This window comes from Pyrgilauda ruficollis, unplaced genomic scaffold (genome assembly GCF_017590135.1).
Source record: "Pyrgilauda ruficollis isolate IOZ18807 unplaced genomic scaffold, ASM1759013v1 scaffold3, whole genome shotgun sequence".
In the NCBI taxonomy this organism is placed as follows: domain Eukaryota; kingdom Metazoa; phylum Chordata; class Aves; order Passeriformes; family Passeridae; genus Pyrgilauda; species Pyrgilauda ruficollis.
Genome location: NW_024524377.1, coordinates 18,106,049 through 18,128,906, shown reverse-complemented (window position 1 = coordinate 18,128,906; position 22,858 = coordinate 18,106,049). Strand labels below are relative to the sequence as shown.

The following is a 22,858-nucleotide window of genomic DNA, read 5'->3' as shown; positions in this document are numbered from 1 at the left end:
TGGTTCCTGACCACAGGTGCATAGAAAGGCATTTTGTGCAGTACTGTACTGTTTTTCTAAGACTCTGCATGAGTAGAACTTTTTTTTCCTCTCTCAAGTCAAACTTAAGAAGTACAGAGAGACAAAATATGTTTTTCTCTGTCTTCTGGAATCAAGGTTTTTCGATTGCTCAAATAGTAAATAAATACAGTGATGTTTAGTGTCATCCTAAGTAAAATTCTGTATCCTGGACTTCAAACTCTTTCAGCCATGAGGGAGTTTTAAGATATATTCTGGACCTTCACATGTTTTTGAATAATTGTCATTTCATACAGTAAGAGCTCAATATAGAAATTAAGGAGGTCTAATAATTTGATTTCTTGTTCCTTTTCTTGAGGAGCAAATCTTACTTTAATGTTATGAGTGTAACTTAAAACTAGATTATATATTTTCAAAATTAGGAAGAAAATGTGGCCTTTGGTTTTGTTACCTAATCACATAAGTTAGTAATTAGACCAAAGTCTTGAGGCTAACTATACTGCTTTGTGATATTGCTAAATAGCTGTTACTAACGTTGCAGTTGGAGGAGGACTAGGCTTTATTTTTAAAACTTTGTTTATGAAAATTAGATAAATCAATGGTAAGAATTTTAATAAAATGGAATGAGAATTAAATGTTATTTCTATCCAAAAGAATAAAGCACTCAATAAAGAAAATACGAACTATGCTTGGATTTGTAACCACTTGCTGTTTGTACTATTTCATTATTATGAAAATTGCTATAACTTGTTGGGAAGACAAAGCAAAGGTCTTTTTATGGAAACAAATTGTTTGACTTCTGGTGCCTGTTAAATTACATTGTTAACTGAAGAGTCAGATACTAAGCAGTTCGGATGCACAACATCTTGAAAAGAAAATGTTTTAGAATTTAAATAAAGGTGAAGTCTGTAGATGCAGTCATTAGGAATTGGACAAACTGCTACAATCAGTGTGACCGTGTTAATGATGGTTTATTTGATAATCTTGCAAAATGGGGGTTTGAACTTGGTAGCTCTCATGGGCACACTTGAAATATCTGATTCCATAATTGAGCAATAAGCCATTTCAGATTGTATACAAATTCCTTAGTTAGACTGAGAATTATTATTTTTATATAATTAAAGTCTAAAAGAAAAAACAAACAAGAGAAATTGCAAAACAGAAAATTGGTGTTTTTTTCTGTATCTTCCTTGCTGATTTTTTTGTAAGGCTGATAAATCTTGAAAAGGAAATTCTTGAGAGAATTTTAAATTTACTATTGGTTTCTTGGATTTTTTTTACAAAATTAATTATATTGCAATTATTACTGTATTTAACATTCTGTTAGTAAGATGACATGGTACATATTTTTTGTGCTGCGGTTCCCACATTTACTGCTGCTTTTTTGTCTTTGTTCATTTTTAACATGGGCTACTTGCTTTTACTTCATACATGTGTCATACATATTAATACAACTGTGAAAAATGTCAGTGGTGATCTGTGACATCTTCAGAATATGGTGACCCTGCAGTCAGTTTCCAAGTCAGTCTTACGGCTGTTTTATAAATGAGACCTGCACCCTTTCATTTTCATACCACATAAACAGAAAGGCACAGAGTTTAGTTTCGTAAAAACAGGACACTCTAGAAACATAAGTTTTAAAGTTGAAGGTTTTAGTAAATTATTGGAAATATACTGAAGTGGAGTAAGTTCAGCCAATTGGTGTGAGACTCGCTGTCAGACAAGTCAGGTCTTTTATAGACTGTGTAATGTACCCAGTCTGCAGGTACACCGTCTTGGTTATGACAGCAAACACAAGTCAAGGTTTTCTAGCTCAGATGAAATGCTCTGTGGATATGATTGCATTGATGCCAAAGCTATCTCAAACCACTAAGTCTTGCCAGAAGCAACATGGATTTGCTGAGGTTTTCTGCACTGTGCATCCAAAGCAAGGGACAGAATCAACTTGGGTCTGTTAGACCAGTTACTAGAACCAACACTGGCCTTCTGTGAGAGAGCATGTTCTCAAAAAACACTCTCGTCTACTCAAATTTTCAGTGATCTGGGGAAAGTTAAGTGTGCTTCTTGAATTTTAGAACTGTCTATTTTTGGAAGCAAGCTGCTCTATTTGGGTTCACTTCTGTTTAGGATTTACTTACTGACATGATTTTGAACCATTTTCAAGCACTTCAGCATTTTACAGTCTTCTTGAGCCTCAGTCTGCTACTTGTCTCTTAAAATACTTAGCTTCCAGCTCTCCGGTGATGAAACTATTAATTGTGTCACAGAAGAACTTAGAAGAAGACTTTAGAAGCTATTTTGTAGAAATACTTGTATGCTAAGTTAATCAGTGTCTTTGTCTGCCATATCATATGTTGAAACATGAAGCCTTCTATCACTTTAATGTCGTGTACTATTTTCTTACTGCTTTGGGACACTTTTCCAGGAGCTTTGGATATCTGGAAATCCTGTATGAATGACTGCCATAGATGTGTAGTTGGCATTCTGTAACATTTGTAAACTAGGTCCATTGCAAGAACATGAAACTGGACCTACTTTACCTGAGCAAACTGCACAGCATGCTCAGTACTCTCTACATGTTTCAGCTGCACTGGACTTGCTGTCAACTTGGTTGGTGAATAAAAAGCAGTAAAATGACTGTTTTAGTAACCCATTGATACAAGTGACAGTGTAGTTTAAACAAGTTTTTAATCATGGAGAAATAGAGAAAAAGCATGTATTTCTAACCAAGTGCTCCTACATCTTCATGAATGCTTCCTAGGTGAATATTTTATGCAAAATGTGTTGCTGCTGAGCCCTTACAATACTGCATTATCCATAAAATAATTAAATGCTAACAGCTAAAGCTGATGAAGACGAGTGATTTTTTTTTCAGGTTGGCGTCTGTAGCCATAGAAGACTGACAAGCGCTTTGCTCCTTTGATTATGGGATGTATTGACTGTGCTGCTTAACATGAGTGAAATATTCAAAAACACTCCATAAAATTAATACTGTTGTACTAAGGAGTATTATTTTTGTTTCTATTCTGTGCAGATCTTCTGACCTGAATTCAGGTTAAAGCAAACCTGAATATTAAATCTGCTTAAGCTATTTTTTTTCTGATGTTGAAGCAGATAATCTTTACTGCATTTAAAAGGTAAAGTCTGTGATTATCTGCGAAACGTCTCTGAAAAAATAGGTTGTCTAACTGAAAGTAAAAGGATTCTTTGTAATTTATCTCTCTGGCACGCCATACAATGATCTGGACTGCATCACTTTTAATTGGAATATACAATTTCAAGGCATTTTCCAGCTGTTCTTCCTTGTAGAGTCACCACAAAGAAAGCCATTCTGTGACAAACTGGAGAGTTTCAGAGATGCTTTTTCAGTTAAATACACATGCTGGTATGGATAGAAGGATAGAGCTAAAATGTGTTTGTGATTCTTCTATATTCAGAATTATTTTGGAGATAATTGGAAAATATTTATGGAACTGAATTTAAGGCTTTTAGAAACATCCTGCACTCAAAATCTAATTACAAAGTTTTGCCAAGTATAACAGCATCTTCTTCAAAGGCATTGGGGGGAGGAAGGCAATGAGATGCCTCATAATGCAACTGTGTGAAAATAGTACAGTACTGATGAACTGAGATAATAGGCATCAATGTAATAGTCTCAGAATCTGAGTATACAGGGATACTGAAGTTTTGCCCAGTCTGTTACTTTGACAAGTTTTAATCAGAGAAAGTTCAGATTTCCCTTAATCAGGACATAGAGTTTGAGAACACTGGAAGAAGATGAGCAAGAGAAAGGAGTTGAATACATGTTCGTGCTTTGCTTACGAGCATTATTTCTCAGGGACCAGGGATCACTTCCAGTACTCACTACTTCACCATTTCTAAAAGGGCAGCTGGGTTGAAAATGCTAGGATTTGGATTGAAACATAGAAGTTCTGCTTTCAAAAATATTACTGGCAACCATAAAGACTAAAAATATATTTTAAAATAAACAGAAAAATGCTCATGATCACATGACTACAGACATGAGAATATGAGGGAAAAATCCATGTTTTCATCAAGTGCTATAATCCAGAGCTGCTATTTTTTTTGGCCTCCTGTTCTACTTTAGTTGCCTATTTTCAAAGTGTCTTTTGCTTAACATGCAGATAACATTGGAAACATCACTGTTAGGACTTTGTTTTTTCCTTTTGTTTCATGTTGTATATTTTTTTCAGGCTTAAACTACAGTTTTGAAAGCTTGTGAGCAGTGCAGAATGGGAACCCCTCTTACTACTACTACTAATTTTTTTTTTCAAAGCCGTGGTTAACAAGAGGGAACCGAAAAAGGGAACTTCATTTTAAGATTATATGTATTGACAGCTTTTTATTATGGCTGTCATTCATCTTTCAGTAGAACCAGTAATCCTTTTAAAATAAGAGTAGATATAAAATGTAACTATTTCTAGTTAAACTTTCTCACATTAAAGTAATTATTGTATTATGTTTGGATTACTTTAATAAGCTTCTCCTGCATCAGGTACTACAAAAATGTCTTTCTGCCCTGACCTGTGATTCCTTATTTTATCCTTCAAAGTGAAAATATGCTGTTAGCAGAAATAGTGAACAACAGCAACATGTTAGTTTTAAAATTTATTATGTACATTAGGCATGAAATATGTACAAATTGGACAGTAGATTACTGAGTAGACAGGTCTAAAGAAACCCAAAACAAGCCTGTTAAACAACAAGAGATCTTTACCATACTTATGCTGCTGCTTGAAACTTAACACTGTTATATTTTTTTTGTCCCTAAGAAGTGTGATTGCTTTTTATCACTGGTGTGAAGGAATGGCAAACTCTGTTAACAGGTTGATGGCACTAGAATTGTATGAGCTTTCCACTCTGCTTCTTAGGGAGCTGATAAGTCAAAATAAATAATAGGTACTGCTGCAAGGTTTACTGGGAGTATGGAGCTCATCCCCACAATAGGCCACCAACGAGACCGCGTAGTGTTTATAATTTAAAGTATTCTTCCTCCTTGTACGAAATTGATTATTGCCTAGGATCTTTGGGATTTGTATCATTTTTCTGAGCCTGATAGGTAACAGTGTTTGATGGAAGTTGAGCCAGTCATGTGTGTGCTGCCTGCAGATAGCTGCTCCAAGCATCTATAATTTGTTTAAAATGATTGGGTGGGGAAATTCTGAAGCAATCTTGTGAGAATGTGTGCCGCCTTGCAGGTAATGTACTAGTACACTAGAGTAGTAGGTTTATTGTTCCTGGGGCTGATGGTAAGTTGAGTATGTCATCAGGCTGCTGACTTGTATGCCTATATGAGAGGAAAATGCACTACTGTAAGCCTGGAAAGAAAGTTATCAGCTCAGTAGGAAAGAATTCCACTACAGAAAGGTGAGCAAAGAGTAGAAGACATTAGTAAATGAGCAGCATGTATTTACAGGGACAATGAATGCATTCTGTAAAATGTCCTACTAAAATGAAAGGCTTGAAAAATAATGTGCTGTTTGCCCCCTGTAGAATAGCTCTGTTGGAAATTTGAAACACTTATAGTTTATCTTAATTTAGAAGCATTACTAGGTTTTGACTGAGGAAGATGAAAAAAAAAAAACAGCAAAGCCAGCATCTGTACATTAATGTTGCCTGTTTCCTTTGTTGTCAGTGCTTTGCTTCTACTGTGGAAAAAAAATATCAAAGATTGGGCATTTGTTGATAATTCAGAGTGGTGAAAGTGTAGGTGATGATCACATTGTGTATGATTTCTGCAATGTGATTGGCTGCTGGTTCTCATCACACAAGTTGTTAGCTGTGGTGATGGCTATTTCCATTAATGTAAAAGAGGAGTCAACAGAATTGGATTATAAAGGTATTGTTGATAAGTTGTGAAGAAAGCACCCCTGCTCTTGGGTAGACATAGTAAGTTTTAGCACCTAACAGGAGGTGTTTGGGAATCTCAGGTGGCTTTGGTAAATGGTATTTAATGTTTCCATGGGTTTAACTGGGTCAGTTACTTTGCTGTGGGGGTGGTGAGGCACTGGCATAGGTTTCCCAGAGAAATTGTGGATGCCCCATTCCTAGAAGTGCTCAGGGTCAGGTTGGATGGAGTTCTGAGCAGCCTGGTCTAGTGGAAGGTGTCCCTGCCTGTGTCAGGGGGTTTGCAACGAGGAGATCTTTAAGGTTCATTCCATCTTAAACCATTCTGTGGCTCTGGTTTTTCAGAACAAGTGCCCAGTTTTGCCTCTGTACCCCAAGTGTCATAAACCAAGCCAATATGGAAGTAATTAAGCATTATATACTAGGGCATATCTTCAAACCCAGACTATTGTAATACAAGCAGAATATACTGAGCGTGAGAGATTGCCTGGAAGAGAAATGGGTAAGGCAGAGAGGCAGCAAGCTGGTTTGGATACTGTCTATTAAAGCTAGTTAGCCATTTCTGGAATTCATCAAGTATCAATACACTCAAGTATTGAATATAAATCTATTAATGAATTTAACTGTTATTTGTATATGCTGAGTCTTGACTTGAGATATTTTGATGAGTAGTTGTAAATGTTTTTATGAAGAAAAAAATGCGTGTAGGAAATTGATTCTTGTTTTTTTTAAGTAATATACAGTTAAATGCTTGAGAGTTATGAGAACACCAGGAGCTCAAGTCTCATGAAAAACAAGTGAAAAATCTGTCTCAGTGAACATGGATGAATAAGAAAATAAAATTTTAAAGAAAAATACGAGGCTTTTTTTACCTTTCTCTAAGATTAATATAAGCAATTATGGGAAACAAGTGAAAATAAGATATAAATTTTCTGGCTGTTTCAGCACATTCTTTCCTAAGTTTTCACTGGGGGAGCTCAGTGTGTGTTAGCAGTCAGGTTTACATACACCTAAGCAGTAGCCAGTTGGCACCTTGTTTGTGCATTAGTAGCCAAGCCAATAGAGCCAGTGAAGCCTGCCTGTCTTCTGCTCTGTTCACGGTTCATTGCCATTTTTCAGGCTCCATAATGAGCTGCACTGACCTGTTTGTGTTTGTAGTACATGGAGACTCTAGCTTGGCCAGAAGCTGCAGTGAATTAGTGGTAAGTGGGGAGCTCAAATGTGCATACCTTGATTCATTGATCTGCAACTATGATGAATAAATCTGCTGCAAACAGAACTTTCAGAGGAAGTATGACAAAATAAAATAATTTAGCACTATGGATTTAGTGCTTGCTTTCTTATTTTCTTAACCCTCACCTTGCACATTGGTACTGGTGAGTAGGTATGAGTAGACAGTTAGAAATGGTCAGAACAGTTTTTTAGGTTTCTTGTTGACCCTAACAAGTCCTTTAGCCTACCTTGCAGTGGAAACTGGTTTAAACCAGTTTTTAGGGTTTTGACTCTTGTGTTTGGCCTTTATGTAAGGGTTAATCACTAGCCAAAGTCTGCCCTGAGAATATGTAATCTCAGTCTAACTGCAAAGGAGGTGATCTAGCCGAGGAATTTGACTTCATACCTCTTTTGAGACATGCATTCTGGACATTTCCTTTCCTTTTCTTGCTGAAAAGATAAAAACATGTAGTGGTTTCCTAGATTTCCTCTAGAACTAATAGACTGCAGAATTGAAACTATGAATGAATCAAGTAGTCATTTAGTATAGAGGAAGCAATACATTTACTTCCAAGTAAATAGATCTTGATAGAGTTACCAAATTAAGGTTCTTACTGCATTTTGTCTCATAGAACTGTTTAAACATATAAAAGGTGTGTTCTCAGCTGGAATATTTTGTATTTTGTTTAACTGTGTGCCACATTTTATTTTGCTGTTAAGAGATTCTAGGCTGATAAACAATTTCAGGTACTGTGAGGGAAATTTTGAAAAGTGTTCATGTGTTATGGGTAGATGTCCTGTTATACCGTTCATGTGTTTGATAATCTGCACAAAAAGCAGGCTTGTTTTGCAGCATGGCAATGCTGTGTATGAATAATGCATGCTGTTTTTCAGATGAGGTTTTTGCCTGAATTCAGATAATATGTTTAGCATTGAGATTTCAGTTGTACAGTATACCTGTGGAGAATTCCACGTGAAATGGTGGGTTTTTTCTTTACTTCATTTAAAGGAGGACATCTCTATCTTCACTTATCTTAAAACATTTTAATAACTGAGACTACCAATTATATTTTATAGGATTTGATTTTTGTGCTAAGGCCTTATCAAAAGCATCTAATAACGTGCTTTCTGCTGATTTAATGATATGTTTTAGATGTCATTTCTTATACCTATCTTCAATAGCCATATTCAGACAGTGTGATTGTAATAATCAAGTTTCAATCAAACCATACTTAGTATGACAAATATTGCCTGAGATTGTAGTGCAGGTATTTGTGCTCTTGATAAAGGGCTTAATTTGACTCCTGGCAGAGTCAGAGAACCACTATTGATTTTTATATCAGAATGCAAAATAGCTTTTATTTGTCATGTATGAGGGAAATTGCTTCTTAATTAAAACTAAATAAAACACTCACTCCATGGTTGTATGCAGTAATACAAAATGTATCATTTGTGTCTCAAATGTGTTCTTTTACAGGTCTATAAAGGTTTGATTAGCAATTATTTTTAACAAGCTAAAACACTTCTTAAACAGCTGCTGAAATCATAATTTTTTTTGTATTCCACCTGGAATGTTTGTAGATTTACTGTACCCCAAGGCTCACCTGTTGTTTTTGCCTCCCCAAAGCAAATGTCAAAGAGATATTTGAACAAACTCTTATTCATCTTCAAATCCCGTTCAACTGGGACTGTGAGTTTATTCGACTGCATTTTGGACATAACAGGAAGAAGCATCTTAACTATTCAGAGTTCACTCAGTTTCTTCAGGTCAGTTATTAACCTTGTTCCAAATCTGGAGCTGAAATTCATTTAACTTTTAATAATACGCTAATACCATTATAAATTTTGAGCTTATTCTGGTAGTGATAATCCTTATCTTATACTAATCCTGACAGCTAATGATGAACGGTTATTTCTCCATACTGGTTTTGTAAGCAGTGTGTACTCATTGTGCTGTAACTTGAATACCATCCTTTAAAAGAATGGGACAAAACATACTGTTTATGAAGTTAACTGTTTCATTGATTGTTGTTGAACTGGGTTGAGGGTTTACTTAATAGCAAAACTAAACTCTCCTAGAGAAAGGTAGCATTCTGAATATGGCCAGTTATTACTGACCACAAAAACTCCCCTATAGAGGTTTTAGGATCTGTACCAGTTCTTTATTTTTATAGATATTCTAATACTTATCACTTTTTTTCTCTCACGGGCATGCATGCTACCACACACACACTGGGAGTTTGGTCTTAAATGCAGCCAGCTTGCAGGAGGTAAAATCTGATTTCCTGTGATATTGCTGAACTACCCTTTAGGGGCTGGGCTTTAAAGAATTCCACTTGTTGAACTGCACTTTGTGCTAAGCCAAAAAGTTACAGTTAAAACATATTATGAATTGAACATTATACTAGGAGGAGGGAAAGGAAAACGGCATCTATAAAAGATGGAAAAAGAGCAAATTAGGAGAAATTTACATTGTAATTCATGGAAAGGAAGTTCAGTGTTGTTGATAATTGCACTGAATTCCATAAATTAACATACAATGACCACCTTGTGCTATAACTTAAAATTGCTTGTCTAGTTGATGTGAAGTAAAATAGATTATGTGCTTCTAGAGCTGCCTTTGATGCAAGAAAAGTTTTTTATGTATTGTCTAAAAAGTAAGGAGTGATAGATGTGCTTTGACATAATCTGTAATTATTGCCAAAGATAAAAATACCTCACAAAATATTTTGGGTTGTAAGGGACGTTTAAAGGTCATCTAGTCCAATCCCCCTGCAATCTGCAGGGATGTCTCCAACCAGATCAGGTTGCTCAGAGCTCTGTTCAATCTGACCTTGAGTGTTTCTAGGGATGAAACATCTACTACCTCCCTGGGCAACCTGTACCAGTGCTTTACTACCACTGTTTAGTTTAGAATCATTCCCCTTGTCCTGTCACAGCAGGTCCTGCTAAAAAGTCTGTCACCATCTTTCTGATAAGCCCCCCATAAGTTTTGAAAGGCTGCAGTAAAGTCCCTCAGGAGCCTTCTGTTTTCTTTTCCTCTCCAGGCCAAACAGCCCCAGCTCTGAGCCTTTTCTCGTAGTGGAGGTGCTCCAGTCTTCTCTCATTTTTATGGCCCTCCTCTGCCCTTGCTTCCAAGAGCAGAATGATAAATGTCTGTTCTAGTTATATGTTTGTTTTTCCAATATACTGCCATGTAAGATACAGTAGCCTCTTACTGTCACGGTATGATTAAAACCCTTAGTAGAGAAGGCTAGTATGGGTTGTAGTAATTTCAGTACGTACGCAATTTGGATATTTTTATCCCTTCTTTTTATATAAGATTGTTTTTCTCTTTTGGTCTAACACCGTCTTCTGGGGTTTGGGGCTTGAATCAGAGCACGTTTGTTGTTCCCTGATCTAGAAAACGTTGTTCATGAGGTTATGAGAGTTGAGAAATTACTGCAAAGGTGATATAAGCTAGATGGTTTGCCCTCTTGTTACTGTCTGTCAGAACGTGCTTATTTTTTAGCAGCTTCTAGAGGTCTGAATGACAGCTGAATGGGCTTTATTGTTTGCTTGAATAGAAGGAAACAACTTTTTCTGGACATAGAATTTACAACTATCATTATTATCTTGAGGTTAGGTTACCACAGTGATCTTTGTATGAAGGTTTTTACAGTTTGTATGGGAGTTTTAAATTGTCTGAAATGAGTGACCATTTGTGACATTATGGGAGATAGCTGTTTGGGGCAATCTAAATCCATATTATATAATTTTCACTGTCCTGTTTATTTTCAAGTACTTTCCAGTAAGTTAGTATATAATAGCGCAGTCATATTTCATCTTGGATACGTTAGAGATCATCTCACTTTGTGCCTTCAAGATCAGTATCAGAAGTTTTTCTAGCACTTAAGTATTTAATTAAGGAATAGATAGCCGGCAGGACGTGGGTATGTGAAGTTCATTTCTTACATCATTTAGTGAAAGTGCATATTTCCTTACAGTTGAATTGAGGCTTTTCTTTGACAAAGGAATGAATCTGTGGATAAAATCAGTATGCAGACTTCTTATTTTAGTTGAGCTAGCCTTGAAGTTTAAACTGTAGTTATGCTATGTCTGTATGCACAGACCTGTTGGAGCATAAGAATGTGAAATTAGTGAAAGTTTTGTGAACAGTGGGTTACAGAATCTGCTTCTAATCTGCTATCTCTGAATATTCATTCTAGGAGCTGCAGTCAGAACATGCAAGACAAGCCTTTGCGTTGAAGGACAAAAATAAAAGTGGTCTGATAACTGGGCTGGACTTCAATGAGATCATGGTTACCATTCGCTCCCATATGCTTACTCCATTTGTGGAAGAAAATTTAGTTTCAGTAAGTGTTAAACAAAAAGTGCCTTGAATTCAGTGTTTAATAGCTGGAATGTTTGAAGATGGAATGGCTTCTCTCCCACTTTGTCTTCTACCTGTTTATCACTCACTGCCTCAGTGCTGGAGATTATCAGCTTCATAATAGAGTGGGCAGGGTGAAACATGGCAGCATTCCTTGGCTGCAGTAGTGAAAAGGTTGGCAGTCTGGTTTGCATGTTTAAAGTGCCATTGGAAGCAGTTTGAGTTAGTCTACTATACTTTCCACCAGAGCAGGGCAAGTACTTGGTACAGAAATAATCATAGAATTGTGGAACCATATAGGAAAAGACCCTTAAAATCATCAAATCCAATGGAAGTTATTTAGGACAAAAGCATCCAGTTTTTATATTTGAATATATGACATCTCAGGAGCTGGAGACTACTTACAATTTTGTCCTTTTATATACTCTTGCATTCTTTTCTTTTTCAGATCAGAGTTTGGAAAATCAGTATGTAGATTCTAGAGGTAGAATGGTTACAGTCCTGATAGTTTGGCAAGATCTGTAGGTAAAGTAATAACATACAAGTTATAATCTGAAAGTATATAGTAGGAAAATTACATAAGAATGAAATTTATAGAAGATAAAGTAATAACATTTATCTTGCTATCTTACCTATAAATCTTGCCTTGCCTTACTCATAAGGCATACTGTCTTCTGTAAAATTTAGAGAACTAACTTTAGACTTAGAAGTAAATGGTCATTGATGTATGTGATGCAACAAATCAGTTAGTGCCTTTATCTAAAGTCATTTGCATTTGCATGCATTTCTCTTTCAGAAGATTACTTGCTGGCACTTTTAATGTGTCTGTCAGATAACTTCAACAATAACCTACTTGTATGATTATTTCCTAATTGTTTCCTAGTGTTTAATCTTTACCACAAAAATAGTATCCTGTTTAATAATTCTCCCCTCATGTTTCTATTTAAAAATATCTTAAAATTACAGGAATAGAAAGATATCTCTAATTCTCTCATAATTTGCTCAAATGAGTGTTTCTGTAATTGTAATAAGATGTTGTAAAAGTGTGTAAGGCACTTAATAACTGTTTTCATTTAATTTTTAAAGGTAGCTGGTGGAACTGTATCACATCAGGTCAGCTTCTCCTTTTTCAATGCATTTAATGCCCTTTTGAATAACATGGATCTTGTAAGGAAGATATACAGTAATATAGCAGGTACAAGAAGAGATGTTGAAGTCACAAAAGGTAAGATACATTTCCTACAGTTTATTACTTTTTTAATTCTGTCCATTTTGTGATGCACAGGGGTTAAGGTGAGTCAGAAGTCAGTTTATGGCCACTGGGAAAGTGTTTTTTTAGCTGTGGGTGATTTTCATCCTCACAGGTTAGTAAGTATTTTCAGTTAGCTCATTGAAGAGAAGATTCTGGGAGGAGTTATTGTTTGAATGAGTAACTGCAAGTCAGTATAATACTGAGGTTTTTACAGATCCTTGAAAGAGATGCATTGGTGCTTAGAGGTAGGAAGTTCCTAGGGAATGTGGTGGAATGGGTTAAGTTTGAAAATTGGAGTGGTTTTATATATAGATTATGCCAGTTAGTACATACAAATCCCTGTGCATGTGAAAGGTTGCCGTATTTCAGTCTTGTAGCAGAGTGCTTTTGTAGCCATTTCATGACAGATTTTATCACCAGTTTTACTACCTCTCTGGATGGGACCAGCCAAACCATTGTGTCGTAAAAAGCATGCCAAGTTTTTTTTATTATTTTTCTTCTTCTTTGTTTAGCTTATATTCATATGCTCTGCATATTTTTCCCTAAAGGAAAGAATAAAAGGCCTGCTCATCCTCCAAATTGTCCTAACAAATTGCCTAGCAATGTGTTTTGGTACAGATGCATAAATACATCTTGCTTGGATTTGTACTGAGAGAAAAGGCTGCTGTGTTTTCACTGCTTAGACTTGTTAACTACAACTTTCCAATTATGTCATAAACATGTTGTGTAATTTGGCCAGATGAATATCTAAGCTTGGAGTCAGTCAGCTCTGAGAGGAAGAAGACTGGACATGATGGCAATAGATGAGTCAGTTGCCCTTAAAGCTGTGAATAATGGACCATTTTTCTGTTATGTCCTGTTTTGCAGAAGTTCAGAAGCAAGAATCACAAATTGTGGGTGTCATTTTATTAAGCTTGCTAATTTGAGCAAGCTAATTTAATTTTATTAAGCTTGCTAATTATTTGTCTTTGGTGAATATTTACCATAAATCAGAGTTGTGGAGTCAGACTCTGTGTTGGGAAGGCCTGTTTCGGGATAGATGTTCTCCTAAAGATACCTTTTCCCTTTGCATTATAGATTTTGTTACTTGGTGATAGACTTAGTTTTTATGATGTTAAAGTTATTTGAAAGGATTCAGAGAGGAAATTTGACAAATAACATAAACGTTGTATTTCTCTTTCCCTTTTAAATCCAGAGGAATTTACACACTCTGCAATCCACTTTGGACAAATTACACCACTGGAAATAGATATTCTCTACCAACTTACAGACTTATACAGTGTTACTGGGTAACATAATCATGAATTTTATCATTTTGCAATCATAATTTTTGTGGGTTTTGTGTGACCTCTTGTTTTTGTCCTAATTTTAAAAAGTTTTGTGTCTTGTTCTCTTTTGTTACAGTCATTTGTTCAATGTAAACTGATTTTGTTGTGTCCATGGGTTTTGTAAGTGAGTTGTGTATGTCAAGCACAATTATTAATTGTATTATAGATATACATATGAAGTAGCAAAACACAGTACTCCCAAAAGGCTACAAGTGCACTTTGCATTGGTTGATGTTTGACGTGGATCTTTAATGCGTGCAAAATCTTATGTAGAAATAGCTATAAATGCTTTCATTTGTGTATTATATTCCTTATTACTAGTAGTGAAGAACTTCCTTCTAAGTAATCCATGTTCCCTTCCTCTCCAAGTATTCTTTAATGCAGTGTAGCAGACTTCTTCGGTCTGCATTAAGATATGACAAGTGTCTTTTTTTAAACTCAGGTGTAGTTTGTGGGGTGTGGCCAGGAATACTGTACTTAATATGTTTGGTGCTTTATCTAACCATTGTTTGCTTTTCTCTGCCTTGTGTAAAGGCGCTTAACTTTGGCAGATATTGAGAGAATAGCACCACTGGCTGAAGGTGCATTGCCTTATAACCTGGCAGAGCTCCAGAGGCAGGTGGGTAGAAGAAAAAAATGGAAATGAAGTGAATGTTAACGTGTACTTGCAAATGAAAAATAAGAATAATGCACTTTAAACAGATTCCTGGCAAGTGGAACATGCTGTGTGTATTGCTGTAAGGATAGAAATGGGGCAGGCTGTTAGATACTGTATGTCTCTAGACAAGGTATGAGATGTCAGCATAGCCTGTTTGGATATGAGTGCGTATGGATGCTTGGATTCCTTACCCTGAGTCCATTTGTTCACTCCTGAAAAGCCTTTTCACAGGGCACAGTCCTCCATGAACTGCTCCAGCGTGAGTCCTTCCTGTGGAGTCCAGTTCTTTACAAACTCCTGCAGGGTGTGTCTCTTCCACGTGGTGCAGTCTTTCAGGAGTACATTCACATGGGTCCTCCATGCAGTTGCAACCTCCTTGGGATGCATCCACCTGTTCCTGTGTGGGGTCCTACAGGGTCTGCAGGGGAATCTCTGCTCCAGCGCCAGGAGCAGCTCCTCCCGCTCCTTCCCTGACCTTTGTTTCTCTCATATGTTCTCACTCCTCTTACCAGCTGCCATTGCACAGGGTTTGTTCCCCCTTCTTAAATACATTATCCCAGAGGTGCTGCCACTGCCACTGATGGACTTGGCCTTGGCCAGCGGTGTGTGTTGGCTCTGTCAGACATGAGGGAGGCTTCTGGCAGCTTCTCACAAAGCCACCCTTGTATCCCCCACCCCCAGCTTTGCCACACAAACTCAATACAGGTAGTAAAAAATATGAATATTAAACGTAAAGTTTATAAATGTGTTCTTCCTACTCACCTCTCTGAGTGGACAAAATACTGACTGACTTCACTCTCCAGAACTACCTTTGTAGCTTGGCACTCTTTCAAAATGAGCTCGCTGGTAAAAGTGAGCTCCCTCATCACTAGAACAGAATACACTCTTTTCATACTCTTGAAGTAGTACATTATATTTTCATCTTATTCTACATTGTGTGTTAAAACCAGACACCAGAAAGCAAAATAATTTTTTTTTTTTTTTAGTTTATTAGGAATAGTCTTTTATTAGATCTTATTCTAAGTGAACAGTGAATAAAGTCTATTGACAAAATGAAAGATATCAGTTCATGAAGAGCAGATATCATCTCAGTGTGGTCCAGCTGTCCCTGGGAAATGAAACCAATTCTGTAATCAGTTTTATATGATTTAAAAATCCCTTTGTAAAGAAAAATCTAAATTTTTACATAAAATCACTCTGTACAGATTTAGTAGAAATGAAAATTAGCCTGCTTTCAACCATGTTTACTTTATTGTCAATTTTTTTCATTGTGTAAGATTTTTTAAAGCTTAGCAGCTGAATATCCTATGGGGATGACAGCTACAGTAATTTTCTCTTTATAAATATTCATGATTTGAAAGCTATAGCATTAATTACATTCATTTACATATCCATCTGAACACACAAGTAAACTGAAAACTTTGTGAACACTTATTTAATAATATAAAAGTGACATTTCCTTCAGAAAGAATTTGATTTTTAACATTCAGTGATGCATTCACTAAGATTAATGTCTAAATGCAATGATTGGATTTTGATGAGAACAGTGTGAAGCTTCGAGAAAAAAGAATAATCTTAAACCAGCTGAAAGGCAGCAGGTGTGCTAAGCTAGGAGAAAATTTCAGTGGAATGAAGAACTAGTTCTGCTTCTAAAGCTTTTTGGGGTATATTATTGCATGTGTCTTTTATTTACGTGAATCAAAAGAAATATATCTGAATTTTATAATTTATTTTTGTGGTTATTTTGGTTTTATTATCCTTTGGGGGTTTTGTGTGTGTTTTTTTTTTTTTTTTTTAATAGGAAAGCATAGTGGTTTTACAATAATGAGGATATTCTTTGGATTTATTGCTTCTGTTGCTTGTAAAGGCAGTACATTTGATTGATGCTTTTTTTATGCTGGTCTGCATGTTCAGTGTGTAATTTTGGTGCTACCTAGAATTTCTCTATTCTTCTGTGTTAAGCTATATTGTGGGGGAGGAAAGTGTCTTGTGAAGGGAAGTGGTTTTAGCTGTACCTTTTTATTCTGTGGAAAAAGGGTATCAAATATAATCCATGTTTTTGTACAGGTAATGATCTCATCTTGAGCTCATGGGCTTCTGTGCTGTGTTGTGTGTATCCCGTGTAACACTTGTGCAGTGTGGGCAGGTTTTTGCACATCCAGTGTCACACCAGCCCAGAGCAGCTTGTGCTGAGGCAGGCACTGTCCTTCTGTGGTGCTTCAGTGAGCTGAGCTCCTTGGCTGGGTAGCCCTGGAGAGGGAGCTGAGAAGTGTGTGTGTGGTAATCTCTGTGAAAATTCCTAATATGCATCTGTCTGGGGTCTGGACATTCCAGCTGTCCTGGCAGAAGTACATCTGCTAACAGTACAGGCTACTTTTAGGAAAACCAGATCTGTGTTTGGAAAGTGGACTTCAGTATCTGCTTTACTATGGAATTTAACAGTTAATATCTTGGCCCCTTAGATAGCCCAAACAAGTTATACTGCATAATACCAATTCTTCTCTAATTGTCTTATTTATGTTTGGATGAAACTTCGGCCCATCTTACATATTTTATAGTGCAAGTTTGTGAACATCAGTTACCTTGTTTCTAATAGCCATTTAATAACATAATTGTGAGTCTCTGCAGATATTTTCTGTGCAGACTGTATTATTTAGAATACTTAACACATTTATAATAGTGTATGTAATTGGAAAGATTGAGGTCAGCATTGCTCTGTAAATTAGCAACTGTATGGAAAAGTCTTGTCTTCTGTTTTGAAGACATGAAATCTCATGCTTGTGCTACACATTAATGGATATGTAATCTTAAAATATGTCCTCTGCTGATAGAGCTTGTCTGTGAGATATTCTGTGAATTCCTTTTGAAATACTGAATTTTATTTCAGTCAAAAGGGAGTTCTATGCCTTACAAATTCAAAAGCAACAGAATAGAAAATATCAAAGTTGTTTAGAGTTTGTGTCTTCTTTTTCTTGAGCATCATTGTTCTGATTATACTGGTGTACTGGTTTGCACAACTAGGAATATGTAAGGAATATTTTCTAGAACAAGTATTTGGACAATGTGCTTCATCCATTAGGCACAATAAGACATGATCTACTAATTGCTTTTTCTTCTTCCTCCTGAACATAAAGCTACTAATTTTTATCAGATTCTTTCTGTACCATTGTAAAAGCAATTCACAGATACCTGTTTTCCTGTGCAGATTTTCAAGCTTTTTTTCATTTCTTTTCCCCTCACACAGCAATCTTTTGGAGAATTAGGCAGACCTATTTGGCTCCAGATAGCTGAGTCAGCTTACAGGTTCACTTTAGGCTCAGTTGCTGGAGGTGAGTAATATTTCTGCTTTCTGTTTCCAAGCTTGGGGTACTTTAACACTGTTCTGCCAGCCTACGTGATGTCATCTCTAAGGTGGATGTCATGGTTATACATGTGTAAAATCAGATGTTGGAATCATTTTGGTTGTGCTATTCCCTTTCTTTCCTTATCACTTGGATTCTAGAACCCCTCCATAGTCCTTTGAAACTGCACCAGTAACAAGTTTCCTTAGTGGTAATTCAGATAGGCGTTCTTCATTCTGCACACCTTATGTAACAGTGTAATCCATTCTCCTTGAGACTTTTCCTAGACTTTCATTATTGTTCTTTTTTACCTCCAACATACCAGAGGTCTTACCAGCTTATGTATTCTTTGTGTTTAAATAAATGCTGTAGAAGATCATCACAATAATTACATACTACACCAACAATCATGTTGCAGAAATAATACTGCAGGTGCTTTCTTACAGCTGTTGGTGCTACTGCAGTGTATCCCATAGACCTGGTGAAAACTCGTATGCAGAATCAGCGCACCACAGGCTCAGTCGTAGGAGAGTTGATGTATAAAAACAGCTTTGACTGCTTTAAAAAGGTTTTGCGTTTTGAAGGCTTTTTTGGTCTTTACAGAGGTAAGTGAATTTAAAAAAAAATATATATATATCAAGTCAGTAATTTTCTGTCCCCCTTTTTTTTCATTTTAATACCTCATCAGCTAGTTTCCTAAGGGAAAATCAGAATACTTGATATCATGTCTAATTTTGCTTTCATTTCTGAGCTCAGTATTTTTTTTTCCATTGCATACCCTTCATCATAAACAATTGCTGGGAAAAACTGGGCTTTTTCTTGTTGTTGTTAGTGATTTGCTCCTTGCTGCTTAAGTAACTTAAAGACCTAATTTTTGGGGTGTAAGTGTTGAGGATATAATTGGGATCTCGCAAATTGAGGATTGCAACTTTTGCTGGCAGGAGCAAATTAGCATCTGAGGAATAAAGATTGGTTTTGCCGCAAATCTTCTTTGTTAAGAGACAAAAGGCAATAACTTGGAAATGTATCTGTAAACTGGATGCAAGATCTTATGCCTTATACTTTTGCAGGTAGTCGGACTTGTTTTATAATTTTTTCTTGTGAATAGAAGTTGCATTCTTCTGTTGAATTATGTTGCTCAGTTTTACTTTAAAATATCATCAGTGAAACTCAGAAAATTGTAATTTTGAAAAAGAATAAACCTCTAAGATACAGGTTAAGAATTCAGCTTTTTATCAATTAGGCTGAGTTTTAATCACTTTGTAAGTGACTTGCTGTTCTACAGTACTGTTTTCTTTCTCTTGCCCCCCCACCCTGCTATTTTTGCACAGCAGCATTTAAAATAACTTATTTTATTTTTATTTCCGACCTTACCTCAAGCACTTTGAAATCAAGGATGATTCCACTGATGAGTTAAAATCAGTGTTTTATAATTGGAAAAAATATTCTTCTTTGAAAGGATATCAGTTTGCTAAAGTTTTTAATAGCCTGTTTAATAATTGTTTTTAAGATTGTTTAGGATAAGAAGTTAATGTTGTTTTGACACTGCTACAGTTAATGGTCAGTATGTTGCTAAGATTTGGACTTGGAAATTTTGATGGTCTGTTGGAAGTATGTTAAACTAAACGGCAGAAACACTTACGGAGTTTACTGTGTGTCTGTTACTGGGTTCTTATATTCCTGAGCTGGGTTATCCTAATTGCATTGCAATGTAACAATACATCTATACCTTAATATAGTGGTACAATGTCGTTGTTTCCTGCAATTCATAAAATAGAACTGAACACAAACTGGAAATGTTATAATTCTAAAGAAAAACTTACGATTTTTGGTCACGAAAATAAGGACACTTTTGAGTCTTGGCATGGAACTTCAGAATTAATAAAGTCTCTTCTCAGGTCCCTTACTAGCCCCTGCCGTGTCCCAGGTTCTCTGGCACACCAAATGTGTATGCTCAGTGAGTGCAGCTGCAGCAAAAAAGGAAGTGGGGGGATTGTCTTGCGGTGTTTTGTCTGGTGGTTTTGTTTTTTTTTAAGTATAGGCATTGCAGAACTGGATTGTCTTTTCATCATAGATTGGATATTCAGGCTGGGAGGGCACCATTTCTTTTTGTTACTGTCAACCTTTCTTTGTGTTTAATAGCTACCTTTCCTCGGCATAGTAAGTCTGTAAATCGCACAGAAAGTACTGTGTTGGAAGAACACACTACACTGCATATATTAACTTTCTATTAAAGCACCTTTGTTCTGAGCTTCCTTTTTGGGAAATAGTAAAAAAATTCTGCAGAATGAGTACTTCTGGGAATTTTGAACATTTACCATTTTTAGCTATGATTTTTCTGTACTTAACAAATAATGGAAAGTGGCATTGATGCAGTTTTGTTGCGGTGGGGTTTTTTTGTTGGTTAACTAGCAAACACTTTTGACAAAATGATATTCCATAACCATGGAATAACATTAGGAAGTGACCATATCCAATAAAAACAACTTTCTTTTAAGTTTTATGCTCTATACCTGTGCCAAAACGACCATGGAGAAAATGGGCTTAAAAATAAGAGGTGCTGCTATAATGTGTTATGTTTGGAAGTTAAGACTGCCATCTACTGATTTTTTTCTTAAACCTATTAGTTCTCAGAAAAGTGCACGTGTGTTTTTCAAATGACAGTTCATTTTCATAGTAGCTGTTTTCCAGGACCATGGGTCTTGCCAAAATCAGTTTCTGTCCACTAATCCTTCCTCTTAGTAAGATTAAAAAACGCTCATTAGTTATAGGGTTTAAAGAAGTTCATGCTAGCATGTTGAACTGAACAAGAGAAAAATCCTTCTTACCCTTAGTTGACTTGAGTCTTCAGAAAACTCAGGTTAGTGAGTCAAGTAGAAGTGAGTGTAATTTATCACAGTCATATGTCTATCTCACAATTACTATCCCATTTTAAAAACTGATTGCGAGCTTTATGGGAAAATGATGCTAAGGGGCTAAAAAAATCAAACAAACTCTTATGTACTAGACATATCCAAGGTTTATGTTTGATCCTTAAACCTTTTTTCCATCTGTACAGCAGCAGCATCAGGCTTGACTTAGTCGAGGAAGGCAGATCTGGTCACACATTTCATTATAATTTTCAACAGAAATTGTAATATATAATTATACTGGTATCAATATGCAGTGCTCTAGCAGCATCCCATACTTAAATGCTGCCCACCTTAAAGGATATTCCCTGTGCAGAAAGGCATTTCTGTACAGCACTGATAAAATACTATTTTCTCTATTAGGAAGATAATGTTGCCTTATGATGTCTTTGTTTCTATAGGCTTGTTACCACAGCTGATAGGTGTTGCTCCAGAAAAGGCTATTAAGCTCACTGTACGTATCTTTTTTTTTTTTCTTTCCTCCCTGGCATCCTTTTGTTTGTTAACATGCACAGGATTTATTTCCTAAAATGTGTGAGAGATGACCACTTAGAAGCATTCTAACATATATGGCTACAAATTTACTTGATATATATTAATAAGGAAGAAAAATAAAATAGTGTGTAATATATTGTATCTTTATTAGGTTAATGACTTTGTCAGAGACAAATTTACCAAGAAAGATGGTTCCATTCCATTGCCTGCAGAAATCCTTGCTGGAGGCTGTGTAAGTATCTGTCCTGTGTTCCTAGGAGAAATTGATTCTCAGTTATGCCCAGAATAGTTGGAATGACAGTTAATGGGTGTGCTTTGTTGATTTGAGCAGGAGTGCTCTTTTTTCTCCCAGTCGCAGAACTAAAACAAGTACTTCTTCTGTTTGGAAAGCTTAGCATGCTTCTGAATTAAGTTATCTTGGAACTATGTGCTTGAGCAACTTGTTTTGGCCCAGTTTATAACTTTCAGTTTCAGCAGTGGTTTCATTCACAAGGGCCGAAGAAGAGGGTGCTCTATTTTCCCTTTCCATATGTTCTACTGCTGCCAATCATCATTAGTTTGGGAAGATACAGGTAGTCCTTGAGAATGGATTATAGGCGTGATTAAGTTTCTTTCAGGGGAGGGATGAAGATGTCGAGAATGGTTTAAGGAAATCTAATTCTTGCTGAAGATTTTAAGAAGGAAAACAAATGCAGTCTTCAACTTGCTGTATGTGAAATTTTTACTGTCGTGAAAAGATGGGAAAAATGAACAATGCATCCTTACATTTCATGTAACATGTATAAGTGAATTGTCTGTTTAAATGACTGTATAAAATGCAGCTATGTTACTCCAGATGCTAATTACATCCCTCATCCAAATACAGTTAAAAAACAAACCATGTTTTGTTGAAATTGAGGGCTGTAATTCAGTGGATGTTTTAGCAATCTGTAAGTGGTTTGAATTGATATTGATGCTGGATTTCTTTTGGTTTTGCACGTTGGCTAATTTCATTTGTGGGATTCCCTGACAGTTGTTAACCCTATAATATGTTTAAGGCTTGAGTTGGGTTTCTTTTGTAGCAGAGAACACTAATGACTTCCAGTTGAGCAGGCTGACAGGCTGGTATAAAACCTCCTTGGCTTACAACAAAACCTGGGGCAGAAAGGTTGTTGACCTCTGCAAACTTTTAATTCAAAGAAACAGCCCTGAAGGGAGACTGCTTATAGTTCTGCCTGATTGAATTTGGCAGCCTGGTACATGTTTGAGTCTTCACCTGTCAGTGTACAAAGTTTATTTTCTGAGAAATGTGAGAAAGCAGCTCTAATGCGTAGCTAGCGGAAGAGTAACCTTTTTCTGGAAAGCTCAGTAACACAGAAAGCAAATACAGGTCATCTGTAGTGGCAGAGAATAGAATTCATTTGTG

At 36.2% G+C, this 22,858-nt stretch overlaps 1 protein-coding gene across 1 annotated transcript in view; it reads left to right on the top strand.

The window, feature by feature from the left end:
- SLC25A12 (solute carrier family 25 member 12) overlaps window positions 1–22,858 on the top strand; it is a 44,847-nt gene that overhangs the window by 9,410 nt on the left and 12,579 nt on the right. The window contains exons 5-13 of the mRNA XM_041473102.1: window positions 8,726–8,865; window positions 11,307–11,453; window positions 12,557–12,695; window positions 13,918–14,011; window positions 14,585–14,669; window positions 17,953–18,037; window positions 18,496–18,654; window positions 21,360–21,412; window positions 21,605–21,685. Coding sequence (XP_041329036.1) covers window positions 8,726–8,865; window positions 11,307–11,453; window positions 12,557–12,695; window positions 13,918–14,011; window positions 14,585–14,669; window positions 17,953–18,037; window positions 18,496–18,654; window positions 21,360–21,412; window positions 21,605–21,685 — 983 coding nt within the window. The remainder of the gene's footprint in view (window positions 1–8,725; window positions 8,866–11,306; window positions 11,454–12,556; window positions 12,696–13,917; window positions 14,012–14,584; window positions 14,670–17,952; window positions 18,038–18,495; window positions 18,655–21,359; window positions 21,413–21,604; window positions 21,686–22,858) is intronic.